Source organism: Peromyscus californicus, unplaced genomic scaffold (genome assembly GCF_007827085.1).
Source record: "Peromyscus californicus insignis strain IS unplaced genomic scaffold, ASM782708v3 Scaffold_9__1_contigs__length_137607984, whole genome shotgun sequence".
Taxonomy (NCBI): domain Eukaryota; kingdom Metazoa; phylum Chordata; class Mammalia; order Rodentia; family Cricetidae; genus Peromyscus; species Peromyscus californicus.
The window spans coordinates 33,005,641-33,030,681 of NW_026294617.1; the positions used below are offsets into that span (position 1 = coordinate 33,005,641).

At 43.4% G+C, this 25,041-nt stretch overlaps 1 protein-coding gene across 1 annotated transcript in view; it reads right to left on the bottom strand.

Moving 5' to 3' along the window:
- Positions 1-7,838: 7,838 nt before the first annotated feature.
- Frem2 (FRAS1 related extracellular matrix 2) overlaps positions 7,839-25,041 on the bottom strand; it is a 144,277-nt gene continuing 127,074 nt past the window's right edge. Inside the window, exons 17-24 of the mRNA XM_052731675.1 lie at positions 18,943-19,135; positions 16,390-16,494; positions 14,930-15,057; positions 14,713-14,847; positions 13,863-13,989; positions 11,441-11,628; positions 11,091-11,237; positions 7,839-9,010 (exon numbers count right to left, since the gene is read on the bottom strand). Coding sequence (XP_052587635.1) covers positions 8,501-9,010; positions 11,091-11,237; positions 11,441-11,628; positions 13,863-13,989; positions 14,713-14,847; positions 14,930-15,057; positions 16,390-16,494; positions 18,943-19,135 — 1,533 coding nt within the window. The 3' untranslated portion in view covers positions 7,839-8,500. The remainder of the gene's footprint in view (positions 9,011-11,090; positions 11,238-11,440; positions 11,629-13,862; positions 13,990-14,712; positions 14,848-14,929; positions 15,058-16,389; positions 16,495-18,942; positions 19,136-25,041) is intronic.

A 25,041-nucleotide genomic window follows, 5' to 3' on the forward strand; every position in this document is an offset into this window, starting at 1 on the left:
CCTCCTCTGTTTAATTACCCTTTTGCTGCTTTGCAGCTGGTCACATTTACATTGTGGGTGGCACCTTATACTGAAGTACACTTTGGGTTGTTGGGGCGGCTGGGGGGTCGTGTTAAAGATTACCAACAAGCTTCTGATGGGGCCGTATTCTGGCTTGGTTGAAATGACGAGGAGCTGGCACACATGTATCTCACCTTTCTACCCCCTTCCCATTATTTCTTCTCTAGACATGTGTCCCTTGGCTTGGCTTAGGGTGTTTCTTAAACTTGGGAGTCTTTGGAGTGACTGTGAGTTCACTGCAGGGAGATCACATTTCCATCTCCGTGTACTGGTGGCTCTGAATTCCTGCCTCTCTCTGGTCCTCTTCCCTTGACTTCTGGAAGGCCAGGCTTCCCCTCAGCAGTGTGGGAATCTTCCACGCAAAGACTGGCTGTCACTCTTTCTTTCTAGAAGCCTGATTGACCTGAGCATTTCTGTGGCTGGTCACAGCCTTTCAAGGGCTCACGGTCACTTTTGTCCCTCATCTTTGAGATGTTGAAAGTGCTTTGACAACACAATGAGTTCCTTTTCTTCTATTTCATCTTCTTTACCATGGTCCTCTTCTTAGACTTGAACTATGGTATCTGAAATAGGACATGCTTGCAGGCTTATTATCATTATTATTATTAAATAGTGGTGGCTTCAAGTTCAAAATCTAAGCTAATTGATATAGAGGAAATATATTGGTTCTCAGTTTTATTAATAAAATAATTTAAAAATGGAGTTTAGGGAAGCACAATGATAATTTTATTAGAATTTACAAGAAAAAATCCCAGAGCAGGCAAACTGTAAACTTCAGTTGCTGCCCAGAGAAGGAGGGATGGAAAAAAGAAGTAAAAAGACCAGACCATTTAAGTTGGTAAGGGAGTTAGACACATCGTAGGCGGGCAGTCACAAGGCAGGGAGGGAGGGCTTAGTGCAGGGAACCTTGGCCTTGACTCAAGACACTCCAAGACCAAGCTCTCAGTACACAGGAGATTTATTTACCCCAGAGGGACAGAGGGCAGGGATAAGAGACAAAAACAGGAGATAGAGAACGAGGGAGAAGAGAAGGGAACAAGAGAGAGGCAAAAGGGTATTTGTCCCGGGGGTGGGGTGAGGTAGACGGAGGACCGCCTCTGGATAGAGAGGAGACAGATGTGGCACATGGGCAACTGGCAGTTTATGAAGGTAAAGCGGGAAACTCTGTGTTAGGATGAGGTGTTTAATTTTAATTGGGAATGTTAATTAGGTGAGCCAAAGGGGGCTTTTGATGGCTGGACTTCAATACTCTGACAGCTGGACCTGGGTAGTCAGCCTCAGGAGGAAGAAGTGTCTAAATAAGGGACTAGACCTTGGTGGGTAGCTTAGGAATGTAATCGAACTTTTTTTTCTTAGCAAGGCAGAGGGTATGGAGGAGATGGACAAAGTCTGCCAGAGCCATGTCTGCCATGCTTCGGCAGGCTAGAGTCCCTTCATTTAGAAAGTAGGAAGCCAGGAATGTTGGGGGGAAAGCTGAAAATAAGAAAAACATTCTCAGGAGAGAGTCAGAAGGAAGTAAGCTGCAATTGCCTAATATGTAACTAAAGTGGATGGACTTGGGACACTTACCTGGCTGTGGCCCCTAAGCTTCTGCACCGGGATGGGGACTCTGGGAAGGAGAGTAGTATCACATTAAAAGATGTATTATTCCACCCATCTCTTTAGCAATGCTTAGGGTGAGCAGAACTCCCCAGAACTGATCCTTTAGCCGGGGTTGACCCTTCCCAACTGGAATGTTATACCCAGGCCAGAGATTCTCTTCTCTTGGCCAGAAGCTTTATCTACACTAACAGAATTATCATTGGCTGATGTGAAGTCCGGGTAAGGGTGACCAGTCTACATTGGTAGTAAAGAGCAGAAGGGTGGATTCATCCTCATCAGTGAAGCTAGGCCAGGTTTCCTAATCACAGCAGGGGCTAACTACCCCGCAACAAAGGACTAGTGAACTTGTTTCATTGAAACATACATTGCCAGGGGGCCATTGACTGTATCTTGCTACGGCTGGTGACCAAGCACCAGGACCTGTGAGTTTATCTAAGAGGCAGAATATGTTTACTACTCTTTTCAGAAAGGCAGTGGAAGTAATATGCCCACCAAGGGGCATGTGTGAGCTCCGATCCAGAACCAGAATACTATTCTTAGCAGCCTGCAGGGGTTTTGTCCCTTTAGTAGAAACAAAAGCTACAGAAATACAACACAATAAACCGGTCATCTGAACACACATGATAAGGACTTTTATTTATATTAAGCACATGATATAATTCGATGCAAAACAGGAGTAGTTATAGTACAAATGACAGAAGGAGTTATTTAAGCCATGGATTTAAGAGCAAATGGTTCCAAACTATTTGCATAGTTAGATTTCCAGGAATAAACTTTAATGTCCAGCAAATAGGCAGTAACTTAGCAAATACAGAAACAACGAGACCCTATCAGTTTCTGAAGCATTCCCATGGGAAACAGGAAAGGCTGCAAATAATTCCATGATACAGATGTGCCTCTCAGTGGTAGATAAAAATGTGCTTGCTAATTAATGTATGGAAGGAACCCAGGAAGGGAGGAAGTCCTGAATACAATTATAAAACACAGTCCATGTCCAGGATAAAGCTTCCTTTTATACATAAATGGGCAAAAACAAAAATAAAACAAAACAGAACAACAACAAAAAAATAAAATCCTTGTCATAAACTTAAAGTCCCATTGCAGGAAAAGACTGCTGTGCACTGTGTGGTACTGGGTTCTACCTTATAGACCTTATGTTTTATTCTAATCCAAGACCAACTTTTTATAGTGTAAGTCATTTCTATTATATGTTCTTTATTTTTTGCTAGTTAAAATTTACATATTCTCTCTCTCTCTCTCCTCTCTCTCTCTTTCTCTCTCTCTCTCTCTCTCTCTCTCTCTCTCTCTCTCTCTCTCTCACAATGCGGACACTGTGGGGGAGTGTCCAAGCCCTGGAAAAAATAAACCCTTGTTGCCTTGTTGACTTCACCTGGGTTGTGAAGCACTCATGTAGTCAGAGAAGGCACCCACCGTCTGTCTAATAACAGAACAACACTGGGCATTTAACAATTATAATTCTAAAAAACTCAGTGCTATTGACGTTCTCGGCTGCTGGTCTCATTGCAAAATATTCAGTTACTCTAATGAATTTTATATGGGTGATTCTGGCTTTTATTCATAATGAAACCCTTAAGGGGCTTTTTTGTATCTTATTGTCCAAGTTTAATTTATCTTGAGACAAGAGAATCCAGGTGTGCAGGGCCATCGTATCATTCAGTATGATGCTTTTCTTCGGCAGGAAGGGTCCTTCCCCCGACCCCTCCCACTCTGAATCTTCAGTATCTTATACAGGAAGGTCACAGCAGCCCTGCTGTGCAGCAGAAGCATGGGTGAGAATGCTCACTACCCACTGAAATGGTAAAGCTTTCACCAGGAAACGGAGGGTGCTACTAGAGAGATGGAAAAGAAACCCTACAGGAAAATCTAGTCCATTTTCTTAAAGAAAGCGGGAAGGGAGAAAAAGGGAGGGAGGCTGGGGAGAGGTGTGCCAGCACAGGGATAGTTTCTTGTTAGTGTTTAACAAAGCAAACACTGAGAGAACATGTGAATGAGAAGAAATTGAGTGCACTCCTAGGACAGGAAAAACAGAAAACACAGCCCTTTAACAACCAAAGGAATCAAGTTAGCATGTTTTATTTTATCCACTTTTGTTAGGGAATGGGTTCTTCCTCTCTTTCTGACTTCAATGTGGTCTTTCTGGTGGAAAAGGAAGAAAAACATGTCCTGCTTCTAATTTCTGATCAAAGTGGAAGTAGCCACTGAACCCTGCAAACCTTCCCTTCTCTGACAGAAACAGAGACACAGTGGTGTGGCTGTGGCCAGATGCATCTGTCCTGAAATGTCTGTCCTTCAATTCTAGGAAAACATTTAAGGAAATATATTAGCCTTTGAACGAATATCAGAAGGCCCCACAATAGGTTTTTACACATGACCTACGTGTTGACCTTGAAATCGCCCATGTTATTTCAACGAGAGCGATGCATTTAGCACCTTGTACTAGAATTGAGATGCTTTTTACTTGTGCGCATGTGTCTGTGGGCACTGTAATAGTGGTAGTTACAGTTTTCTTCCTAGTTATACACAGCCGAGCACTGGTAAGCAACTAGGCATTTGCAACCCACTAATTTGTGTATTAAGTCCATGAAAAGTCTTGTATTCTTTGTCTCATGGTTGCTATCAAGAGGGAAGAATGCAAAAGGATCGTCATGTGGTTGCTTTCAAGGTCATACAATTCTGAGAATTTCCGATTTGTCAAGTATTTGCATCATCACAAATATTCTCTCTCTTTTCTTTCTATCAGAGAACTGAACGTTTCCTTGTCAACATTAAACACAGTTTTCCCCAAATGAACTCTCCAACTCGTAAACCCCATGGTTCTGCATTGAGTTCTGAGGTCGCTACTTCACGTCTCCTTCTGGAGACAGTCTAGCCCTCAGCACTGATGCGTAAGAAAAGGCTCTCTGTAATCTCCACACACTTGGTTTGGTTTGGTTTTGAGACAGGGTCTCCCTATGTTGCTCTGGTTGACCTGGAACTCACTATGGAGATCCACCTGCCTCTCCTTCCCCAGGGGTGGCATTAAAGTCATGTACCACCATACCCAGCCATTTTTACATTAATTATTTTCTAATTTTTTTTTGACATGGTCTCTCTACATAGCCCTGGCTGTCCTGGACCTCACTATATAGATCAGACTGGCCTCTGACTCATTAAGATCCACCTGCCTCTGCCTCCTGAGTGCTGAGATTAAAGTTATGATCCGCCACCTTTACACGTTTAAATATTGACTTGGAAATTTTTACCCTGGGAAAGAACTCACAGTGAGGTGACTTCATAGAACCTTCTTGCTGCTCATAGGGGCTCCCTTGGCTTTGAGTATACATGGAGTCTTTACAAACGCCAGGCTGTGTACGGGTCTTCACTCACAGTGCTCATACGGGGTTTGCTATTATCTATAAGGTTAAAAAAGTGGAATCGAGCCGGGCGGTGGTGGCGCACGCCTTTAATCCCAGCACTCGGGAGGCAGAGGCAGGCGGATCTTTGTGAGTTCGAGGCCAGCCTGGTCTACAGAGTGAGATCCAAGAACGGCGCAAAGCTACACAGAGAAACCCTGTCTCGAAAAACAAAAACAAAAACAAAAACAAAAAAAAAACAAAAAAAAAAGGTGGAATCGAATGCTGATGTTCTAAGAGGTTTTCATTGTGGGTCACAGACGTACACGCCTCTGTTTTCACATCTAGAAGGAATTCTGTTCCATCTTGACTCATTCCTCCAAAGACAAAGCCTTACCTGATTACCAGCTGCCCAGAGACAAGGTGAGTAGCCTGATGTCCAGCCATCGCTCAGAATGGATGAGCAATCTTAGATGACAGGGCAGTACTGTTGCAGGCCTGTGATCCTCCCTACATGGGAGACTGAGGCAGGAGGATTGGAAGTTCAAGGCCAGCCTGAGCTAAAGAGCAAGTTCACAGCTAGTCAGGGCAACCTTTTAGACTGCCTCAAATCAAAACGTTAGGAAAGGGTTGAGCGCTGTAGGTCAGAGGTAGTGCCACCTAGTGAGTCCTAGTACGACCCCCAGGACTGACTGTATATTATTATTTTGTGCATACTTCCCCTCCGAGCCATACCTCCAGCCCCATTACTCTTGGATTTTAATGTTTTCTTGTTCATGTGCTTACGAGAGCCGCTCATAGTCACATTTATTTTTACACCTTTTAGTGTGCAGTATCAACCAGATGTTGGTCTGTATCAGGAGGTCTGGAGGAAACCAAGAGCTATAACTGCTGACTTCCCATTCTCTGTGGGAAGTTTACTTTGTGTATTTGTTCTCAAAGTATCAGAATATTTAAAAAAAATACTGGAAACAAGGATTTTATTTAGAAAAACATTTTTTCCTATTGAAAAGATTTTTAAAACAATGACTGTGTTTTAAGCAGTATATTTAGTAAATAGATATTTTTAAAATTATGAAAAAGTACAAATGAAAGAAGACAGGGAAGGGATGGGGGAGAGAGAAAGAATACTGACATTTCCTATTGGGGGAGGATAGACTTATTTTGTATTTACTATACCATCTAATTTATAGACAATAGCTGCATTAGAACAACAGAAGGTTGATTGAAACTTGGCATAGAAGCTGCCTGTCTAAAACATGTGTTATAATGATGCGTCATAAATTACTATATTCACTTCCTGACCTGAGGACCACAGGGCAGTCAGACTCGGAAGCTCTCAACTACTGGTGACAGACAGCCACCCGAGAACACTCGCTCTAGCAGTCTTCAGAAGTTGAACCCAAAGCTAAGTAGTCAAAATTCCTATGCTGTTGGCATCTCGTTAATTCCCAAATGGTGAGGTAGCCAAGCATGGGGCTGAGCATCTGCTGGAAGTACAACAAAGAAAGGTTGGTAACAAAGCACATGATCTGACCCCTGGGACGGATGGTACTTTCTGTTCCTGTGAGCTCTCTGGGGGAACCTTTGAGTTGTAGAGAGAACTTGGTAAGTTCCACAATAGAAGGACACTGGAGTCTACCTCATCCCTCGGAAGACACTGGATGGGAAGGGAAGCAGGCATCAAACACTTACTTCCTCTCCTCCAGGACAGTGTAGCTCCCCTTTCTCAATGGAGAGATGCCTGGTACTCACAGACACCCACAGACATACAGGAATAACAGAGATGAAGTTTGCCTTCCAAATATCTCCGTTCTACCAGGATGCCCAGCTTGGCCAGGGTGTGGCTGAAGTGCAAGGGACTCCATGCAGCCCTGGAGGGTTAGGTTTAAAAACGAAGGCACTTCATTTTTGTATGAACTCTATTTACTGGGTTTTAGGGAGGTGGCCATTACTCTGCTGAAATGCCTCCCTTCTAAAGAGAATTTCTGACGTAGGGTAAAAACACATTTCTGAAGAGATAGGCAGTGCCAAGGAAGCTTTCGCACAGTGAATAAGCAAAGTGACACACCAGATAAAAGTCCCAGAGGGGGATCTCATAGCACCGGCTCTCTGAACTGGAGAGACTATACAGATATGTTCTCTTCCTGGATCAACGAAGAGTATGATTGACAGCACCCGCTACCTCCAAGACAATTTCCAGAGTGACATGCATAGAGATTCCCATTATTTAAACAGATGTAAACCTAATACGACTTTCTAGGGCTGATACAAGCACTGGCTGTTGTCGTGTGGGTGTTAATCTGAGTGCTAACATCGTTTGCTGTCGCTGTTCTAGATAGCGTGCCTCAGAGGCATTCTGGTTGCACATAGCATGTTAATCAGTACTGCTTTAACCCTTCACCATTGGTAAAGACGTTTCTCGTTATTTATGGGTTCAATACGTACTGCAAACATCTAGGCTCAGTTCTTAAGAACATTGTCCTATGGTGACTCTAACCCTACGGCATCTCTTTGTTAAGTCTACGGCTCTCTCACTCCTCACTAAGGCTGGGCACCAGTGAGGCTGATTAGCAAGAGCGTGGCTGCTACTATATACCAAACATATCAGTCTCTTAAAAATCATCTCCAGAAGCCGGGCGGTGGTGGCGCACGCCTTTAATCCCAGCACTCGGGAGGCAGAGCCAGGCGGATCTCTGTGAGTTCGAGGCCAGCCTGGTCTCCAAAGCGAATTCCAGGAAAGGCGCAAAGCTACACAGAGAAACCCTGTCTCGAAAAACCAAAAAAAAAAAAAAAAAAAAAAAAAAAAAAAAAAAAAAAAATCATCTCCAGAATTAATATATTCTTTGGTTTAACTTAATGTTAAATAAGCAAGCAAGACAAAGGAGGTCTGAGGAGAATGAGAAGCAATTCAGATCCAAATGAGGAGTTTTCCTTTTTTTTTTACTCATTCCTTCTATGTTTTTCCAACAGGAAGAAGTGATTTGTGGATTGAGCTAGCCCTGGTCATGACTTCATGCTGTCTTCATGGATTAGAAAACTTGTCATAACAGCGTGTCCATCACCCTTCCGGACTACCAATGAAAACCTTTCAGCTATACAGTGAATAAGCAATGTGATAACTGCATCTTCCTAGTCCACACTAATGTAACAAGAGAGTAGTAGCCAACCTTTCTCAGGCTTCCCAGAGTCCTTTAGCACCTTTGAGTTGGCTCATCTCCACTGATGCCCAAAACAAGAAGCACCTCTCCTGACAGCCATCCAAGGCTCTAAAACATCCTGGATGCCTTCTGGGCAGTGGGAAAGATGCGGCCTGATTTGTCTTTTGATGCGTGTATGATACAGTGGAGTTTAAATCAAAATCTTTGAACACAGTCAGGGTCTCTGAGCACCTTTGTCACAGGAAGTCCCCAGTTCTCTGTTGCTGGTCCCAAACAACTGGGGTTCTTCCACGGTCTTTTCTGAGGCATATGAAGAGGAAGCTATCACACCTCCGAGCTGTCACTGTAGTGCTTCTGTGGGGGCATCATGGGCTTGCTGCTTCCAGAGCCCTGGGGAGCCTCCTTACTCTTGATGTTCTTCTTCCGGCACAGGACGGCTGCAGCCACAGCCAGGCAGACGGTGAGCAGTCCCACAGCGATGCCTCCCAAGACAGTGACGAGGCTGACTTCAGAGCCGGGACTATTGAGCTCCCAGGGCAGGATGCCATCAGGAGGGATTCTTCCAGGGGAGACCTGCCTCCTGTCACGGCGGTCCAGGGAGATATGCTGGAGATTTGTTCCCCGATTGTTCTCAGCACCTATTTCCTGTGCCAGTGAGGGTGCGCTCCTGATTGCTCTCTTCTTCCAGCTCTTGGTAGCTGCCAGGGGCTGCCCCTGCTGCACCACAGAGTGGTACTGGTACTCCAGGCTCCTCTTGCCAATCCCTCGATGGCTGTTGTCCTTTGACTTGACGGTGTAGATGGTGTGTATGTACCATTCTCGGCCCAAAGCAACCTAGAAAACACAACCCTAGGTGTTAGGAAACTCAGTTCTACGTAGACCCAACTCAGGACTATCCACAAGAGAAATCAATGACAGAGGTTATGATAAATAATAATTGTCTGTGAACTAATCTACACCATGCTCTTCAGTGACAGGCTTTGTACCAACCACCCCCACTCCATAACACACTCAGTGTAACTCTCACTCCTCTTTATTTTGCAGTTTGGGGGCTCAATCTCAGGCCCTTATATATGCTAGACAAGCGCTGTATCTAATGTATATTGCCTTATGCCCTCAGACCATCCTGTACCACTCTTGGGTGATCGTGTACTGTATTTGCAGCCACAGTAAACACTGTAAATTTTCTCTTGATCTCTCAGTCTGTCTTACTAATTTAAAAAGCAGGTTAACAAGAACGTACACAGTTGAGCGTTTTGCTGCTCTGTCTCTTTCAGCAGTTGGTGCTAAAGGCAGAACTCTAGCTGGAACCTGCTGAGCCCCAGCCTTCCCGCAGTTACTTATTTGCATGCAAAATCATGGGGGTTGGGAAATCGGGTTTTTCTTAGTTTCTTTTATGGGACAGAGTCTGACTGTTTAGCCCTGGGGGGCCTAGAAGTGTTCACTGTGTAGACCAGGCTGGCCTGAAACTGATGGAACTAATGGACCTGATCCCAGCCTCTGCTTCCTGAGTGCTGGGATAAAAGGTGTGTGCCACCACGACCTGCTGGAAAATCAGTTTTTAAGCTTTTTTTTTTTTTTTTAAGTGCCTGGAAAAGGCATGTTTTTATGATAATGCTTTGGGGCATCCAAGATTTCATGAAGTGAACTGTTTTGAGAGTTCAGAACGAAAATGGTAGAATACTTGTTTGAAAAGATTCAGAGGAAGAACAGGCTTTCTTAAGGTCCTTCCTTGGAGATGGCTCAGTTGGTCAAGTGTTGCCTTGCAAACACGAGGATCTGAGTTTGAGCCCCAGCACCTAAGTAAAACAGCAGGGCATGGTGACCCACACTTGTGGTCCCCACACTAGGAAGATGGAAACTACTGGACTCAGGGATTGCTTGCTAGCCAGCCTGGCCTTGTTGGTGAGCTCCAGCGCAGTGAGAGACTTGCCTCAAAAACAATGTGGACAGTTCCTGAGAACCTAAAGTGTTCTCCGACCCCCACATTCATTTGTACATGTGTGCACATGCACACACCTGTAATGTGGGCACATGTGCGTGTGCTCTCTCTTTCTCCCTCCCTCTAGCACCCCCAACGCACACACTCACACACACACTCTTTCCCCAGGGTGAGAAAGAGGAACACATCTCCCCTGTGTGTAGATAATCCTGTTTGTGTAATTCCCTGGTAAATATCCTAAAGAATACACTGGCCCATGGCACAGGCACATTCTAGCTGTCACACCCATGTCTGCCAACATCGTCATGACGACCTGCATCTCTCTGCACCTTCCGTCTCTGGGTCAGGAATTTTGGTCTTGGTTTATGGAATCTTCAAGAGTGCAGATTTTACTTCCCATTCATGATTGCTTTTCTGAGCCTATCAACTTATCTAAGACCATACTCCAAAGAGATGGATCATAAAAACACAGGAAGGAAGCTTTGACTAAATTTACTAAAGTAAATTGCCCAACTGACAGACACATGTGATAAGCTGAATAAGAGTCTTCATTATACATGCTTTTGGAAAAAAAAAGATTTGTTTATTTTATGTGGATGGGCATTTTGCCTGCATGAATGTTTTTGTACATGTTTTTACATGCACGAAGAGGACAGAAGAGGGCGTTGGATTCTCCAGAGCTGGAGTTAGAGATGGTTGTGAGCCGATGTATGAGTGCTGGGAACTGAACCCAGGTCCTCCGCAAGAGTGGCCAATGCTCTTAACCACTGAGCCCTCTCTCCAGCCACCAATAATAATTATATTAATACATCAATAAGATAATAATAGGTAGAATTAGAATGTATTAATCACTCCCATTCTCCCCACACTATATGCACGACTGCTCTTATTCTCATTTCTCCATGATACGCCTGAGACAGAGTGTTAAGAACTTACCAGTTACATGGCTGCTGTAACTGTGTCTGGACCTACCTGAAAGAGTGGGGTTGAGTCAACTCTAAACCCATCTGATCCAGGCTGATTCACTAAGAGAACGGCTTCAGGGTCATCCGCTGCCAACTTGGCATTAAACAAGACATCTCCGAAGCTGGTAGCTTGTGTCTCAGGCTGAGCCTTATCCTTGAAGCAAGAAGGAAGAGGATTATTTCTGTAGCCAATGCCAAGTTTGCAGGGACAGAAAGTTCTCCTGTAACTTTGGGCAAGTACAAATCACCATAAAATGTCACTATGTAATTTAAATAAAATGATGATATTGTTTTAAAATACAAGGTAAGAAGGCTTATCCTTGACACCTGATAAGTTCATTTGGTCAAAGCACTTACCACGATTTTAAATCTGTGTAAGAGTGAGGGAGAATCAGCCAGGCAGCCGTATTCTGAATTCTCTGGGCTGTACTTTGGCACATAGCCATCATCCCCTGTGCATAAGAACACCTTTTCAATGCTGCAGTAAAAGGAGTCACCAAGGTTCTGGACAGGATCCACCATGACACGACCATAAATCATGTCCCCTGAAACAGAGATGGAAATGGAATTCTGCTGTATGTAGTGACACTACCATCTATAATGATAACAATGACAGATTATTTCCTTTGCTCCCTAAACCGTCACTGGACACGAAAGCTCTCTCTGTGTTAGCCCCAGGATCCCGTCTATTCCCCGAAACTCAGATTAGAGCACCTGTAGACTGAGCACAGAAAAGCAAGGTATGTGGAGCCCCTGATTCTCAAACCTGTGTGGCAGTAATCGGAAGGTCTGAACTATAACTTGATATTGTAACACCCCTTTGTGGTCAAATTCCAGTTTACATGAGTTAATTAGTTGGTGATATGTGGACTAATACAACACAAAAGAACACTAAGAAAGAAAGTATCAATAAGAAGCCTAATTCAGTTCATTTGCTTTTGAAGGTGGATTTACCAAAGCCCCTGACATTGCATCTACATCTCAATGGCTGCTGCTGCAGCCCCTGGGTACATACACTACATACTTTGCTAGGAACTGAGCACATAGCATCAAACAAGGGAGGCACAGTCTTTACCTATGAGGTATTACTCCCACAGTCCAGAGAGCTCAACTTAAGAAAATTCAAAAAGAATTTTGAAAAACAAATTAACACAAAACCCAGACTGCCCCAAAAGTCACTTGGGAAATGAAAATGGAGGAATATTTCCTGGAATGTAAAAACCATTCAGCATCATATACCAAATTCAGTCATTCTTCGAGTAAGTAAAAATGAGAAAGACTCATATCTATTATGTCAAAGAGGCTATAGGCTTCCCCCTGGAAATTTTAATAAATCAAAGTACCACAGACACACAGGACATGCAGAACATCACAGACACACAGGACATCACAGACACAGGACAACAGGACATCACAGACACACAGGACATCACAGACACACAGACACACAGGACATCACAGACACACAGGACAACAGGGCATCACAGACACACAGGACATCACAGACACACAGGACATCAGGACATCACAGACACACAGGACATCAGGACATCACAGACACACAGGACATCACAGACACACAGGACATCACAGATACAGGACAAGAGGACATCACAGACACACAGGACATCACAGATACAGGACATCAGGACGTCACAGACACACAGGACATCACAGACACAGGACAACAGGACATCACAGACACACAGGACATCACAGACACACAGGACATCAGGACATCACAGACACACAGGACATCACAGACACACAGGACATCACAGACACACAGGACATCAGGACATCACAGACACACAGGACATCACAGACACACAGGACATCACAGACACACAGGACATCACAGACACAGGACAACAGGACATCACAGACACACAGGACACCACAGACACACAGGACAACAGGACATCACAGACACACAGGACACCACAGACACACAGGACAACAGGACATCACAGACACACAGGACATCACAGACACACAGGACATCACAGACACACAGGACATCACAGACACACAGGACATCACAGACACACAGGACATCACAGACACAGGACAACAGGACATCATAGACACACAGGACATCACAGACACACAGACACACAGGACATCACAGACACACAGGACATCACAGACACACAGGACATCACAGACACACAGGACATCACAGACACACAGGACATCAGGACATCACAGACACACAGGACATCACAGACACACAGGACATCACAGACACACAGGACATCACAGACACACAGGACATCACAGACACACAGGACATCAGGACGTCACAGACACAGGACATCACAGACACAGGACATCAGGACATCACAGACACACAGGACATCACAGACACACAGACACACAGGACATCACAGACACACAGGACATCACAGACACACAGGACATCACAGACACACAGGACATCAGGACATCACAGACACACAGGACATCACAGACACAGGACATCACAGACACAGGACATCACAGACACAGGACATCACAGACACACAGGACATCAGGACATCACAGACACACAGGACATCACAGACACACAGGACATCAGGACATCACAGACACACAGGACATCACAGACACACAGGACATCAGGACATCACAGACACACAGGACATCACAGACACACAGGACATCACAGACACAGGATATCACAGACACAGGACATCACGGACACAGGACATCACAGACACACAGGACATCACAGACACAGGACAACAGAACCATCATCTCATCTGGCAAGTGTTACCTTCTGCAAACGCAACGTCACTCTCTTGCCCAAATCCCATGGATCCATCAGACAACCAGAGGCTCTTCTTAGACAGCAAGTACATGTGAGTGTTCAGACTAAACTCGGCCGCCACTGGGTCACTGACCTAAAGCCAGAGAGGAAATCTTATATGTATCAGCAGCTCTGATGTCTACAAGCACACACCCACTGCTCAAAGGCACACTATCATCACACACTGCCATGCAGAACCCGTCCTGGAAATGCTGTTGTTCATTCAAAGTAGCTTAAGGAGCTATCACTCTGATGTTGCTATTGAGAAACAAAGCTGGTGGTGTTAAACCATCTCTTCCCTTTGAGTGAGAGAAAGTGGCGTCACTTGCACATGTATCTCCAGGTTGATCAGGGCACTTATGTAAAGTATTTGTAAGTATCGCGGTCAGCAGGAGACTAACAGTATAAGTTCTTGGACCAAGGCTGATATTCCATTTTTACAAATACCTAAGGCCAGGTATGTATCAAGCGGCAGATTCTCTTTTTCCTTGAAGACTGAGAACAAGATGAAGTATAGAATCGTACAGAAAATCGTCACACCTCCAAGACAGCACATTGCAGGAAAAGAGAAGTAAGATCAGATAACAGCTAAGTAGCTCTTCCATGAACCGAGACAATGGTCTTTGTGTTGGAAATAACAACAGACAAAAGAGAATTCCGTTCTCCTTTGCTCTTCCGGCTCTTTTCTGTTCAACTTCCTTTTCTCTCAGCATTCAAGAATTAAAGGTCACCCACTTGTGGAAACACGTGTACTGAATAAAGAAAATCCTGACTTTGAACAAAGTGGATCCCATTGGGGTAGCTCTGTGATACACACCTGTTGGAATCGAATGTCAAGGTCGAAGATGACAGGCTCTCTGGGGTTGCAGGTGACAGGCAGACGGTACTCCAGGTTGGGTGGGGTAGTGCAGGGCACCAACTTTACCGTGTAAGTGCCTGAGTAGTCCCGGACCTTTGAGGGGGAGAGAAGGGATTTTCACTTTGAAATGCGTAGCGTCATCAAGGCAGCAGAGAAAGGTCTTGGTTCCACTTACGGCAAGGTCTGACACAAAGCTCCATTGCTGGACCGGCTGATTATAGGTTGGGTCACTCCGTATGAGGCGGAGGGAAAAAGTGAGGCCTGGGTGGTCAGCAGACGCGACCACGGAGCTGGTAAAGGAGGCTGGAAAAATACCAAGAGAGACATGGTTTAGAGGCTAAGTTGAAAAGTCCACAATTGGTAGTTTTCAAAGTAACATGTCACCTGGTGTTGAATTCTATCTTATAAGTCTTCAAGGTTGGTATGTTTATTTGCATTTCAAAATGAGAAAAAAAAAATCCTGGGCAGAGAGTGACTATGGGGCTCTCCAAAGGTCACCCAGATAGGTTGTGAGACTTTGGGCTCCTCATTTGCTGTCTTTCTGATCTATACAGTTTGGCCAAAAGGTAGGTGCTCAGGGCTTCTCCAGGGAGTCTGTGCAGGGCAACCCGGGCTGAGTGAATGCTGGAATAGCACACCAAAGCCATGAGCTGAACTTAAGACATTCCATTAGCAAAGCCATCTGATGAATGAACTCCAGTTCTAATTAGATTGCCTGCACTGGAGCTAATCACAGATCCAGTTCATTAGAGTGGGCACTTGGAAGAGACAACAACACCCAGGAAATCCTCGCTCTCCAGAACTCATCCTCACAATGGGGCCATAGGATCCCTTTTGGTTCTATGTTTCTTACAGCTTAATCTGCTTAAAAAAATTACAACGGGCTCTCTTTTCTTTTTGAACATACAGCTGTTTTCTCCTTCCTTAGAGCTGGTGCCCAGAAAAAGGACGGCTGTGAAGACAGCCAGGGAATGCTTCCTCTTTCAACACGACAGAAGTGGCATTGCAGTGACCCGGGAAACCAACCGGGCAATGTGGAAAGTCACGGAAAAAATGAGTGATTTCGAATGAGACAGCCTTTGAAAAGCAAGCAAATATGAGCTTATTGACAGATGTCTTATCAATATTCAAAGCACAGCCAGTTATTGCTTAGCCAGGCCCTACCAACTGCGGTTAACGAGTCTGAAGCTTGAGTATGAAGCAAAATGCCTCTTCTGCCTCCGTTCATAAGTTTCTCACACACCTAGAAAAAAAACTGGTGGTGTCAAACCATGAGCAGAAAAGTGCCGGCAGAATGAGGTGACTGAAACGAGGTTTTTGTGTCACAGACACAAAGCACAGAAAAGGACAGTTACTCTGTGTGTTTTATCGAAGGAAAATTCTCATTAAAATATTCCCAGTGAGACTTCCTTTTATACATATTCAGGGATGTTACATTTTCTCTGAAAGTTTGCATAGTGATCGTTTTCCAATAGGGTAAGATACAGGTGAAAGATGACTGAACACAAAGGACATCATTACACATATCGAACTCATGTGAAATGAAGAGCCCGGAAGCATGTTGAGACGTGTGCGCCCATGAAGATGTGCGTGTAGTTCTGTGGGAGGCGGCTGCTCACAGACAACAGGGCTTACCAGGGTGGGACAGCACAAACAGGCCGTGGAACTGAGCCTCTGTCTTGAAGTTCACAGCCAGGCGTCCCTCCTCACCAATGCGCATGCTGGTCGGATACAGAGAGCCTGTACAGAAGTACATGAGGGTGAAAATATGGGTGGCCAGAGACCCTAAGGTATAGATTCTTTTCTGACCCGCTGGGCCTAATGTACAGATTCTTAAGAAAAAGTCTTTAAACTTTCTATGAGCAGATAATATCAGTTGAATTCTAGATAATAATAATAGTAATAATAATAACAATAACAATGATAATAAGTGGTACAAGTTTCTTTTATAAGGATAATGGGGGGCAAAATGAATTAAATACTGTGAGTCAGATCACAATAAAATACACAGATGGCTATAATGCCTTTTTTTTCAGTTTTAGTTTACAAAAACAAAGCTGTAATTTGAGAGAAATGACAAACAAATGACCTTGTTGACATTGTAGAGATTAAAACAGGTAAGAGGGGGGCTGGAGAGATGGCTCAGAGGTTAAGAGCACTGACTGCTCTTCCAGAGGTCCTGAGTTCAATTCCCAGCAACCACATGGTGGCTCACAACCATCTGTAATGAGATCTGGTGCCCTCTTCTGGCGGGCAGTCATACATGCTGTATTCATAATAAATAAATAAATCTTAAAAAAAAAAAAAAAAAAAAAAAACCAGGTAAGAGGAAACTGGTTTGAGTTCCCCAGAACAACTGCAAAATTTATGTGTTTAAAGAAAACTCTGATGATTCTCCACCACCACCACCACCACCACCACCACCACCCTTGCCAAATTAATAAGCTGACAAAAATCAGCTCAGGATTTCAAATACTTCTCCAACACTGAAGAGCTAGAGGTAGGAGAGAGAATTTGAGGCCAGCTTGGGCTACACAGTGAATTCCAGGTCAGCCCAGTAAGATCCTCCCAACCCCCCGCCTCCACCTAAAAGAGAGAGCTGGGGAGGCACTAATTTTAAATGTATCTTCTAAGATGAGATGTGGAGTTAAAACTCTTGACACAATCTTGATTGGTTATCTAGGGGGTCACTGCACTTTTCCTCACAGCATGAAGGGAATTTTAATCTGTCCTGTATGATGGAATTACACTTCAGATGTGTTATTGACTTCTACTGTCCCCCTGGCTGGGAAAATGTCATGTTGGTGTGATGTAGCTGTTCATAGACTCAGCAGAGTAAAGTGAGTCTGAAAAAAAACAAACAAATAAACAAAAAAACAACTCACTGCTGTGGGATGTTCTGTATGTCAAATGTGTTGCTCTGATTGGTTAATAAATAAAATACTGATTGGCCAGTAGCCAGGCAGGAAGTATAGGCGGGACTAACAGAGAGGAGAATTGAGAGAACAGGAAGGCAGAGAGAGGAGACACTGCCTGCCACCACCATGACAAGGAAGATGTAAGATACCGGTAAGCCACGAGCCACGTGGCAAAGTATAGATGAATAGAAATGGGTTAATTTAAGATTATATATATGTTCATATATATATATATATGAACAGTTAACAAAAAGCCTGAGCCATTAGGCCGAACAGTTTAAATAATATAAGCATCTGTGTATTTATTTTATAAGTGGGCTGTTGGACTGCCGCGGCTTGGTGGGACCTGGAGAGAAAACTCTCTAGCTACAACTCATAAGTTTTGTCGTGGGTCAGCTTGACACTGTTGGGTTTTGCTTGCTTTTGCTTATGGCCTATCATTATTATTATTATTATTATTATTATTATTATTATTATTATTATTTTGAGAGCCAGTCATATTACATGGCTCAGGCTGTCCTCAGACCCACAGCAGCCCTCCTGCTTCATCCTCTGAGGTGCTGGGATTATAAATACAAGCCATGTGCCCAGATAAGTTTCTGGATGGGGTGGGGTAGGGTGGGGGAAGGGGTGGGGTGGGGTGGGGGGTGGGGGGGTCTACCATCAGGAGCTCTCCTCACTGGTGATGTAAGACATTTGCCTAAGGTATCACAGAATGATAGAGTTTCAAATCATCAGAAGGCAATGGAAGTCGTGTGTACCCTCACAGGAAATTAACCCCCCCCCCCCCCGCGCCACGTTTAAGCAATGTGCTTGAGATGACACAGGTTACAATCAATTAATTGTAGTGTCAGCATTAGAATCCAGGACAGGGTTTATCATCAGACTTTAAAGGATCCTCTCATTTCAGAAGCAAAATGTGCAACTTTACCCCTTGATTTTATTCCCAATTTTCAACTGGAATCTCTTTATCTGGTAAAGGCCAGGAAGCTATATGGATTGTTTTATATAAAATATAAGCAATTAGTCACTTAAAATAGACAGAGTGGAATATACCTGAAATAAAGAAGTTGAATTTCATAGTCACACATCATACAAAGTTTGAGGCATTAATATGGTTTTGTTAAACAAGAGTTTTCTATGACAAAGGTTAAAAAAGTCGCATTATTAGTGATTATAAATATAAAATGTATTAAAAGGTGCTCCCATTATTTCTACCTGCAATAAAAACAAAATTATCTTCCTTGCTTTAGGAGTCACAGCAACCCACCTTGGAGTTCAGCTTCTGGCGGGCTGCCGATCCCATGGTTCCACAAGATGGCAGTGTCGTACACAAATGTGAGCCGGAGTTCTGACTTCAAGTCGAAATGCTGCCAGCCTCCCACCCCCACGGGGGAATGGAACACGTAGGAAACGTACAGAGGAACTCGAAGGGTCACGTAGGACTGCACGAGGTTTAGGACCTAAGACAACGAAATCATCCCCGTCAGTGTTAACCAAACCAGGCCAAGTCTGCAGAACTTCACAGCACTGTGCTTTCCTCACTTCACACACAAGGTCACCACTGTCATCGGCACCGGTCTCATGCACATAATTCACCCACTTAAGTGGGCAAGTCAATAGTTTTTTGATGTATCCAAGGGACCATGCAAACACCACCACAATCAACTTTAGGAAGAGCTCCACAGGAATCTAGCACCCAGGAGAAGTCACGCTCCTCATGGTGTGGGTGACTGCTAATCCATGCCCTGTATTTGCCTCCTCTGAACACGTAGAAATGGATCTTGTCAGTTGCTCTTCTTTCGATGCGTTACTGCCTTCTTTTAAGGGATAACAGCCTAATATATAGATATATTCTTTTTTATTGATCCTCAGAGGAATGGTGTGAATTTGGAACTATTATGCAAAATGCATCTCTGAACTATTTTTTAATCATATAGTGGAAGTTAGGATGAACATAAAGATGTAAAAATACACATGTTTAGCAATGGCATGGTGCAGTTATGATATTTCAAAACAAATAAACTATCTTTGAATTTTATATTTTCTTTCTTCTGGTATTCAACAGTGGGGTAAGGGAGGTCAAGAGAATAAATTAATACGTATCAAGAATCTACCAAATTTCAAGCCGGGCGGTGGTGGCGCACGCCTTTAATCCCAGCACTCGGGAGGCAGAGCCAGGCGGATCTCTGTGAGTTCGAGGCCAGCCTGGGCTACCAAGTGAGTCCCAGGAAAGGCGCAAAGCTACACAGAGAAACCCTGTCTCGAAAAAAAACCAAAAAAAAAAAAAAAAAAAAAAAAAAAGAATCTACCAAATTTCAGACAATGTGTTGGTTACTAATGAAAGCTATTTAGCATTTTCATTCTCATAATTGTATGTATGCAAGGTGGTTTGATGGATGGATGGATAATGGCTAGAAAGCAAAGAGGTAGAAAATTGAAGACTCAGAGAAATTAGGCAAGTTCACCAGAATTTTTGAAAACTTATTCTTATTTTATATGCATAAGTGTTTTGCCTGCATGTATGTATGTATACCACATGGTACGTGCCTGGTGCACACTGATGTCAGAAGAAAGCATCAAATACCCTGGAACTTGAGCTACAGACAGTTGTGAGCCACCGTGTGGGTGCTGTGAACTAAAGCCTGCAGGAGCAGCCAGTGCTCTTAACCACTGAGCCATCTTTCCATCCCCCCCCTCATCAGAAGTCTCTGAACCTGAGTGGCCTGTGGAAATTGGAATCTAGATTCTAAGCCCCTGTTCATCTCTCCCACACTTTATGAGATTCTATACAATGCAGAGCAATCCTAAGACCACCTAACTTAACTGCATTTTAATCTCCAAATGCTCTAAGGACCAGTAGAGCAATCACATTGCCTCTCTGTGCAAGAGGAAATGGTAAGCTGACTCTTCTTGGAAGTTCCAAGCAGGCTTTTGGAACTGATCTCCTACAAAGAATTGACATAGGGACTAGACATGTATTTCACTCATGAGAACTGTGCAATGATATGTCACACTATCATGGGGTTAAGAGCGAAGTCTTCAAGTCACACACACGACAATCCAGATCAATAACAAAAACACATGTAACAAGAAAGACCCACCTACAAGATGAGCAGCTTGTTTGGTTCTCACCTGTGGGGAGCAGACATGCCCTGCTCCCTGATAAGTCAGTACCTTGTAACTTGAATGCTTTGAGACACATTTCCCAAGAGCAGCCATAATTACTACCACTGAACAATGAGTTCCGAAGGGCAGTTAACACTCTGGCTACCTGGGAAAGTGACTTGTTCAACCAATATGGCACTGGTGATTAAGATTCGTATTTCATTCTGTGACTTCAATAATCCATCAGCTAAAACGCTAGGCTTTAGGCATGGACTTTCAATTTAAAAAATGTAGCTTTATGTTTGCCAATATTGACATATTCGCCATCAAATGTTACATGAAGTGCTGTTCAGAAGGGAATTTTTAGCATTTACTCTCAATAAGATAATTGGAATGTTTCTGAATGGTTCTCATTTGATTTTGTTGAACTTAATATGTAGCCTACTGGCAATCCTCCTGCCTCAGCCTCCTGAGTGTTGTGATAACAGGTGTGAGTCTCCACACCTGACTTTATTTTGTTTAATTCTCAATGTGGTGATTTTTGAACATAGGACCTACCCAAATCTTGTACATTTTTTTTCATATTTAAGGCCAGGTTTTCCTGGCTATTTAGGATCTCTGCCTGGAGGGAACAGAGCTGAAATGGAACCTACTTCAATCATCCAGTCACCTGCCTGTTTCTTCAACCGAAAACTGCAATGCAACTGTAATTTCCGATGCCACTTTCCAGAGCATTCCATTTCTTTTAACCTTTACCTCAGGACCTTTAAAGGTATAAATCATCATCTGAGACCCAATTACTGAACTGACATGCCCTTAGTGACATTTAAAGTTAATTAACAAAGGCAAACAACAATTTTAAGATTATATTTAAAGGGAGCAAATATCTTGGAGAAAGTAACACATTGTCAAATTTATATTATGCTACCAAGTGCCAAGCATATATGTGGAGAGGATATTGTTTGCCTAAGGGCCTGAGACAGGGGGTTACTTTTTGTGGGAGATGGGTAGAGGCGGGGATGAATGCCATTATAGCAATATCCATACACAAAGACTTGCCACTCTGTCTCCATTTAGAAGGCTCAGTAGCCACACACAGCTGCTGGCTACCATGCTGGAGAGCACAGTTCTAGATTCCCATACTCAGTAGCCACACACAGCTGCTGGTGATCACACCAGACAGCACAGACAGAGATTCCCATATTCAAGGTCTTTTAATTAGGCCACATGTATTAGAAACAAAAACCATTGAAAAGTTGTTTGCCTGCACATACATATGGCCCTATAATGCAGAATATGTGTTTTGTATTTACCCAAAAGATTGAACACAGAATTTGTAAAAATTCTTGTTCAGGAATATCACTGGTGGGGAATGGCCCCCATTGCAATGTGTTTTTCTTGTGTCTTTTATCGCCTCAAATATCAATCAAAATGGGGGTATTAGTGACTATATAAAGCATCACACATCAAAATACAAAGCTTCAGATCTCACAGTGTGCAGTTAACTGCTCAGTTGAGGGGACTGTTTCAAATTCTTAGCCAAATTCTCTGAGTAATATTCATCTAAGAGTGCTTAGGAGCAAGGAGACCTTGGCTTCTGCCCAATTACAGTTCTTCTGTAGGTCGGTGAATCAGAGAGGAAGCCTGGGTAGGCATCAGTATTGAGCCAAATTTTGTACAATGCAGGACAACTTTAAGGGAGATTTGCTATATAGAATTATACCTAATCTAATGAACAACCATAGAAATATGGTATATTATGATATAATGTTCAAAATGGAAACAACATGTAGCTATCAAGTTATAAGTCTGGCAGGTATGGTGGCTCACACCTTTAATCCTAGCACTCGGAAGGCAGAGGCAGGGAATCTCTATGAATCCATGGCAAGCCTTGTTTATACAGTGAATGCCAAGCCAGCCAGGCTACATTCTAAGACTGTCTCAAAGGAAAAAAAATAACTCTGAAAAACTTACCTTGTCATGGCACATGCTCATGTTAAATTAAAAAGTAACATACAAAATAAAGTCAGAAAAATTAAGCCACCACCATTAAACTATGTATGTTTGTTAATATGTTAATATGTCTTGTGTAATCATGGTGGGATAGTGGGTGGGATTTTGCCTGACTTTCATCTGTTCTCCCGAGTTCAGAAACGATGTTATTTTGATTACAAAAATTATTGCAAAAATTAACTGCTAAATCTGATAACATAGGCAGCAACATATGTCATGAACACTATGTGAATTGGGTTGTTCTTGACTGATGTAGCATGGCTTACTTATAAGAGATATAAGAGAATTCTCTTATAAGAGAATCAGTATAGGATTATAGGAAGTGTAAAATAATAAGATGAAAAGTCGTGACTTCTGATATATATATTCCAGCCTCTGTGTTCATATTTGTAAATCAAACACACCTGTAAAAAAGGAGGCAAAAATTCTTCCTCAAACAAATCAACTGAGAACAATACTTGTTTACTTCTCCAGACCACAGAATGTCTTTCCAGGAGCGGATTGCAATTTCATGCCATAAGAGCAAACTGTTAATTGGGCTGCATTTCTGCAGCGTAGGCCTGGCTGCTGAACAACGTGACCAGCTGCTGTGGACCTAAGAAGTCGAGAGAGTGAAGATTTTAACTTGAACAAGAGCCAGTAAAGCTCAGAAGAATGTCTTTTATTTTTCAAAGAACTTGTTTAAAAAAAGTCACCCAAACTTCCAATTGTTTAAAAAACTGAAGTTTAACTTCTGTCCCGTGTTTCTCATTGCGTGCTCAACCTTAATTAAAACAAACAAACAAACAAGGAAAAACAGAAAATGAGACACGCATAGAGAGAGAGCAGAATTATTGATTAAATATGTATTTTTTTGTTATCTGCCTTTGCATTTTTTAAGGTTAATAGCTAGAGATTATTTTAGAACTGAATAAAATTAAAGAACTTTAAAATCCTCTTTCTGAACAGGCGAAATTCTTAGCCTCTTAGTGAGTATCGACTTGACCTATATAAGTCTCCTTTGCTGGTGCATATGGGGTCCTCACTGGGCCCCCGGGATGTTTCCTGGTACAGACTAGATGTCAAGCGACTGTTTTGTGAATGTACAACTGAATAAGGAGGTCTTGATATCAGCTGAAGAGCGCTGTAGTCACACTGCACAGAAGTCAACAAACTTCACTGCTGTCAGCACATAAAAACCCTGGAGTTTTCCAACCTGCCCTTCACTTTGGCAACTCTTTCTCGTGGGTTAAGTAGTCTGAATAGGGAGTCTGGAGGCAGAATATTCTGCGTGTCAGAAATAGAACTTTAAACACACACACACACACACACACACACACAAACACACACACACACATGCACGGTAGCAACTTAGCAATATCTCACAAAGGTAGCTGTAGCTGTAGTGAGCACAGGTTAACAAAAGTTGTTTGCACAGTGTTAACTTGGGCTAAAGTGCCAAGTCTAGGACAGGTGTTGGAGGGCGGGGTAGTGTCTGCTTGGCCCTTGGCCAGGGCTTTATAATATAGACAGAGGTGTGTGCAGCTGATGCGGCTGATGGAGTGTTCGGCTACCCACAAAGCCACTCCTAAACCCTAACCCCGCCCACTCATGCTGATGGTTCGTTCACCTGTATTTCACCAGCTTAGCCAATTATAAAGTCAGAAACGGAACACTCGGAAGACTGAAGAAATTCCAAATCAGAATCTAGTTGTTCTATGATGTGGTAACTTTGAGCACGACCTCAGCAAGTGTGCTTCTGTTTCAGATTGCACTGCCTGTGTGCAGCTGATGCTGCACACCTCCAGCCCCAAGGTCTACACACCTCCAGCCCCGGGGCCTGCACACCTCCAGCCCCGGGGCCTGGATTAGCAACATTTCACCACCCCAGCTGAGGATGTACGTTGGCACATGGTTTCCATAATGGCTGCTGTGCAGCATTCTTCTATGAGGGACAGAGGGAAGCTCAGTTGGCTTTCTTATAAGAGTGTCTATGACCACATCCATTTTCACAGTCAATTCCATGTTAGGATAAGCACATGATGGGTTATCCGCACCGGCACACAAGATAAGCACACAGTGAATTACCAGCACAGACACACAAGCTACATGAATTTGGGCAAGTTATCTGAGTTTTCTTTGTTCCTCTTTCCTGATCTGTAAAGGGGAGTGGGTGGGGCAGGGCGTGGTATTTATTTGTATGGAGTTGTGAGGTTAGGAAGAATGGATATATATGTTTAGAAAAGTGGAAGGCACACATTTAACAATA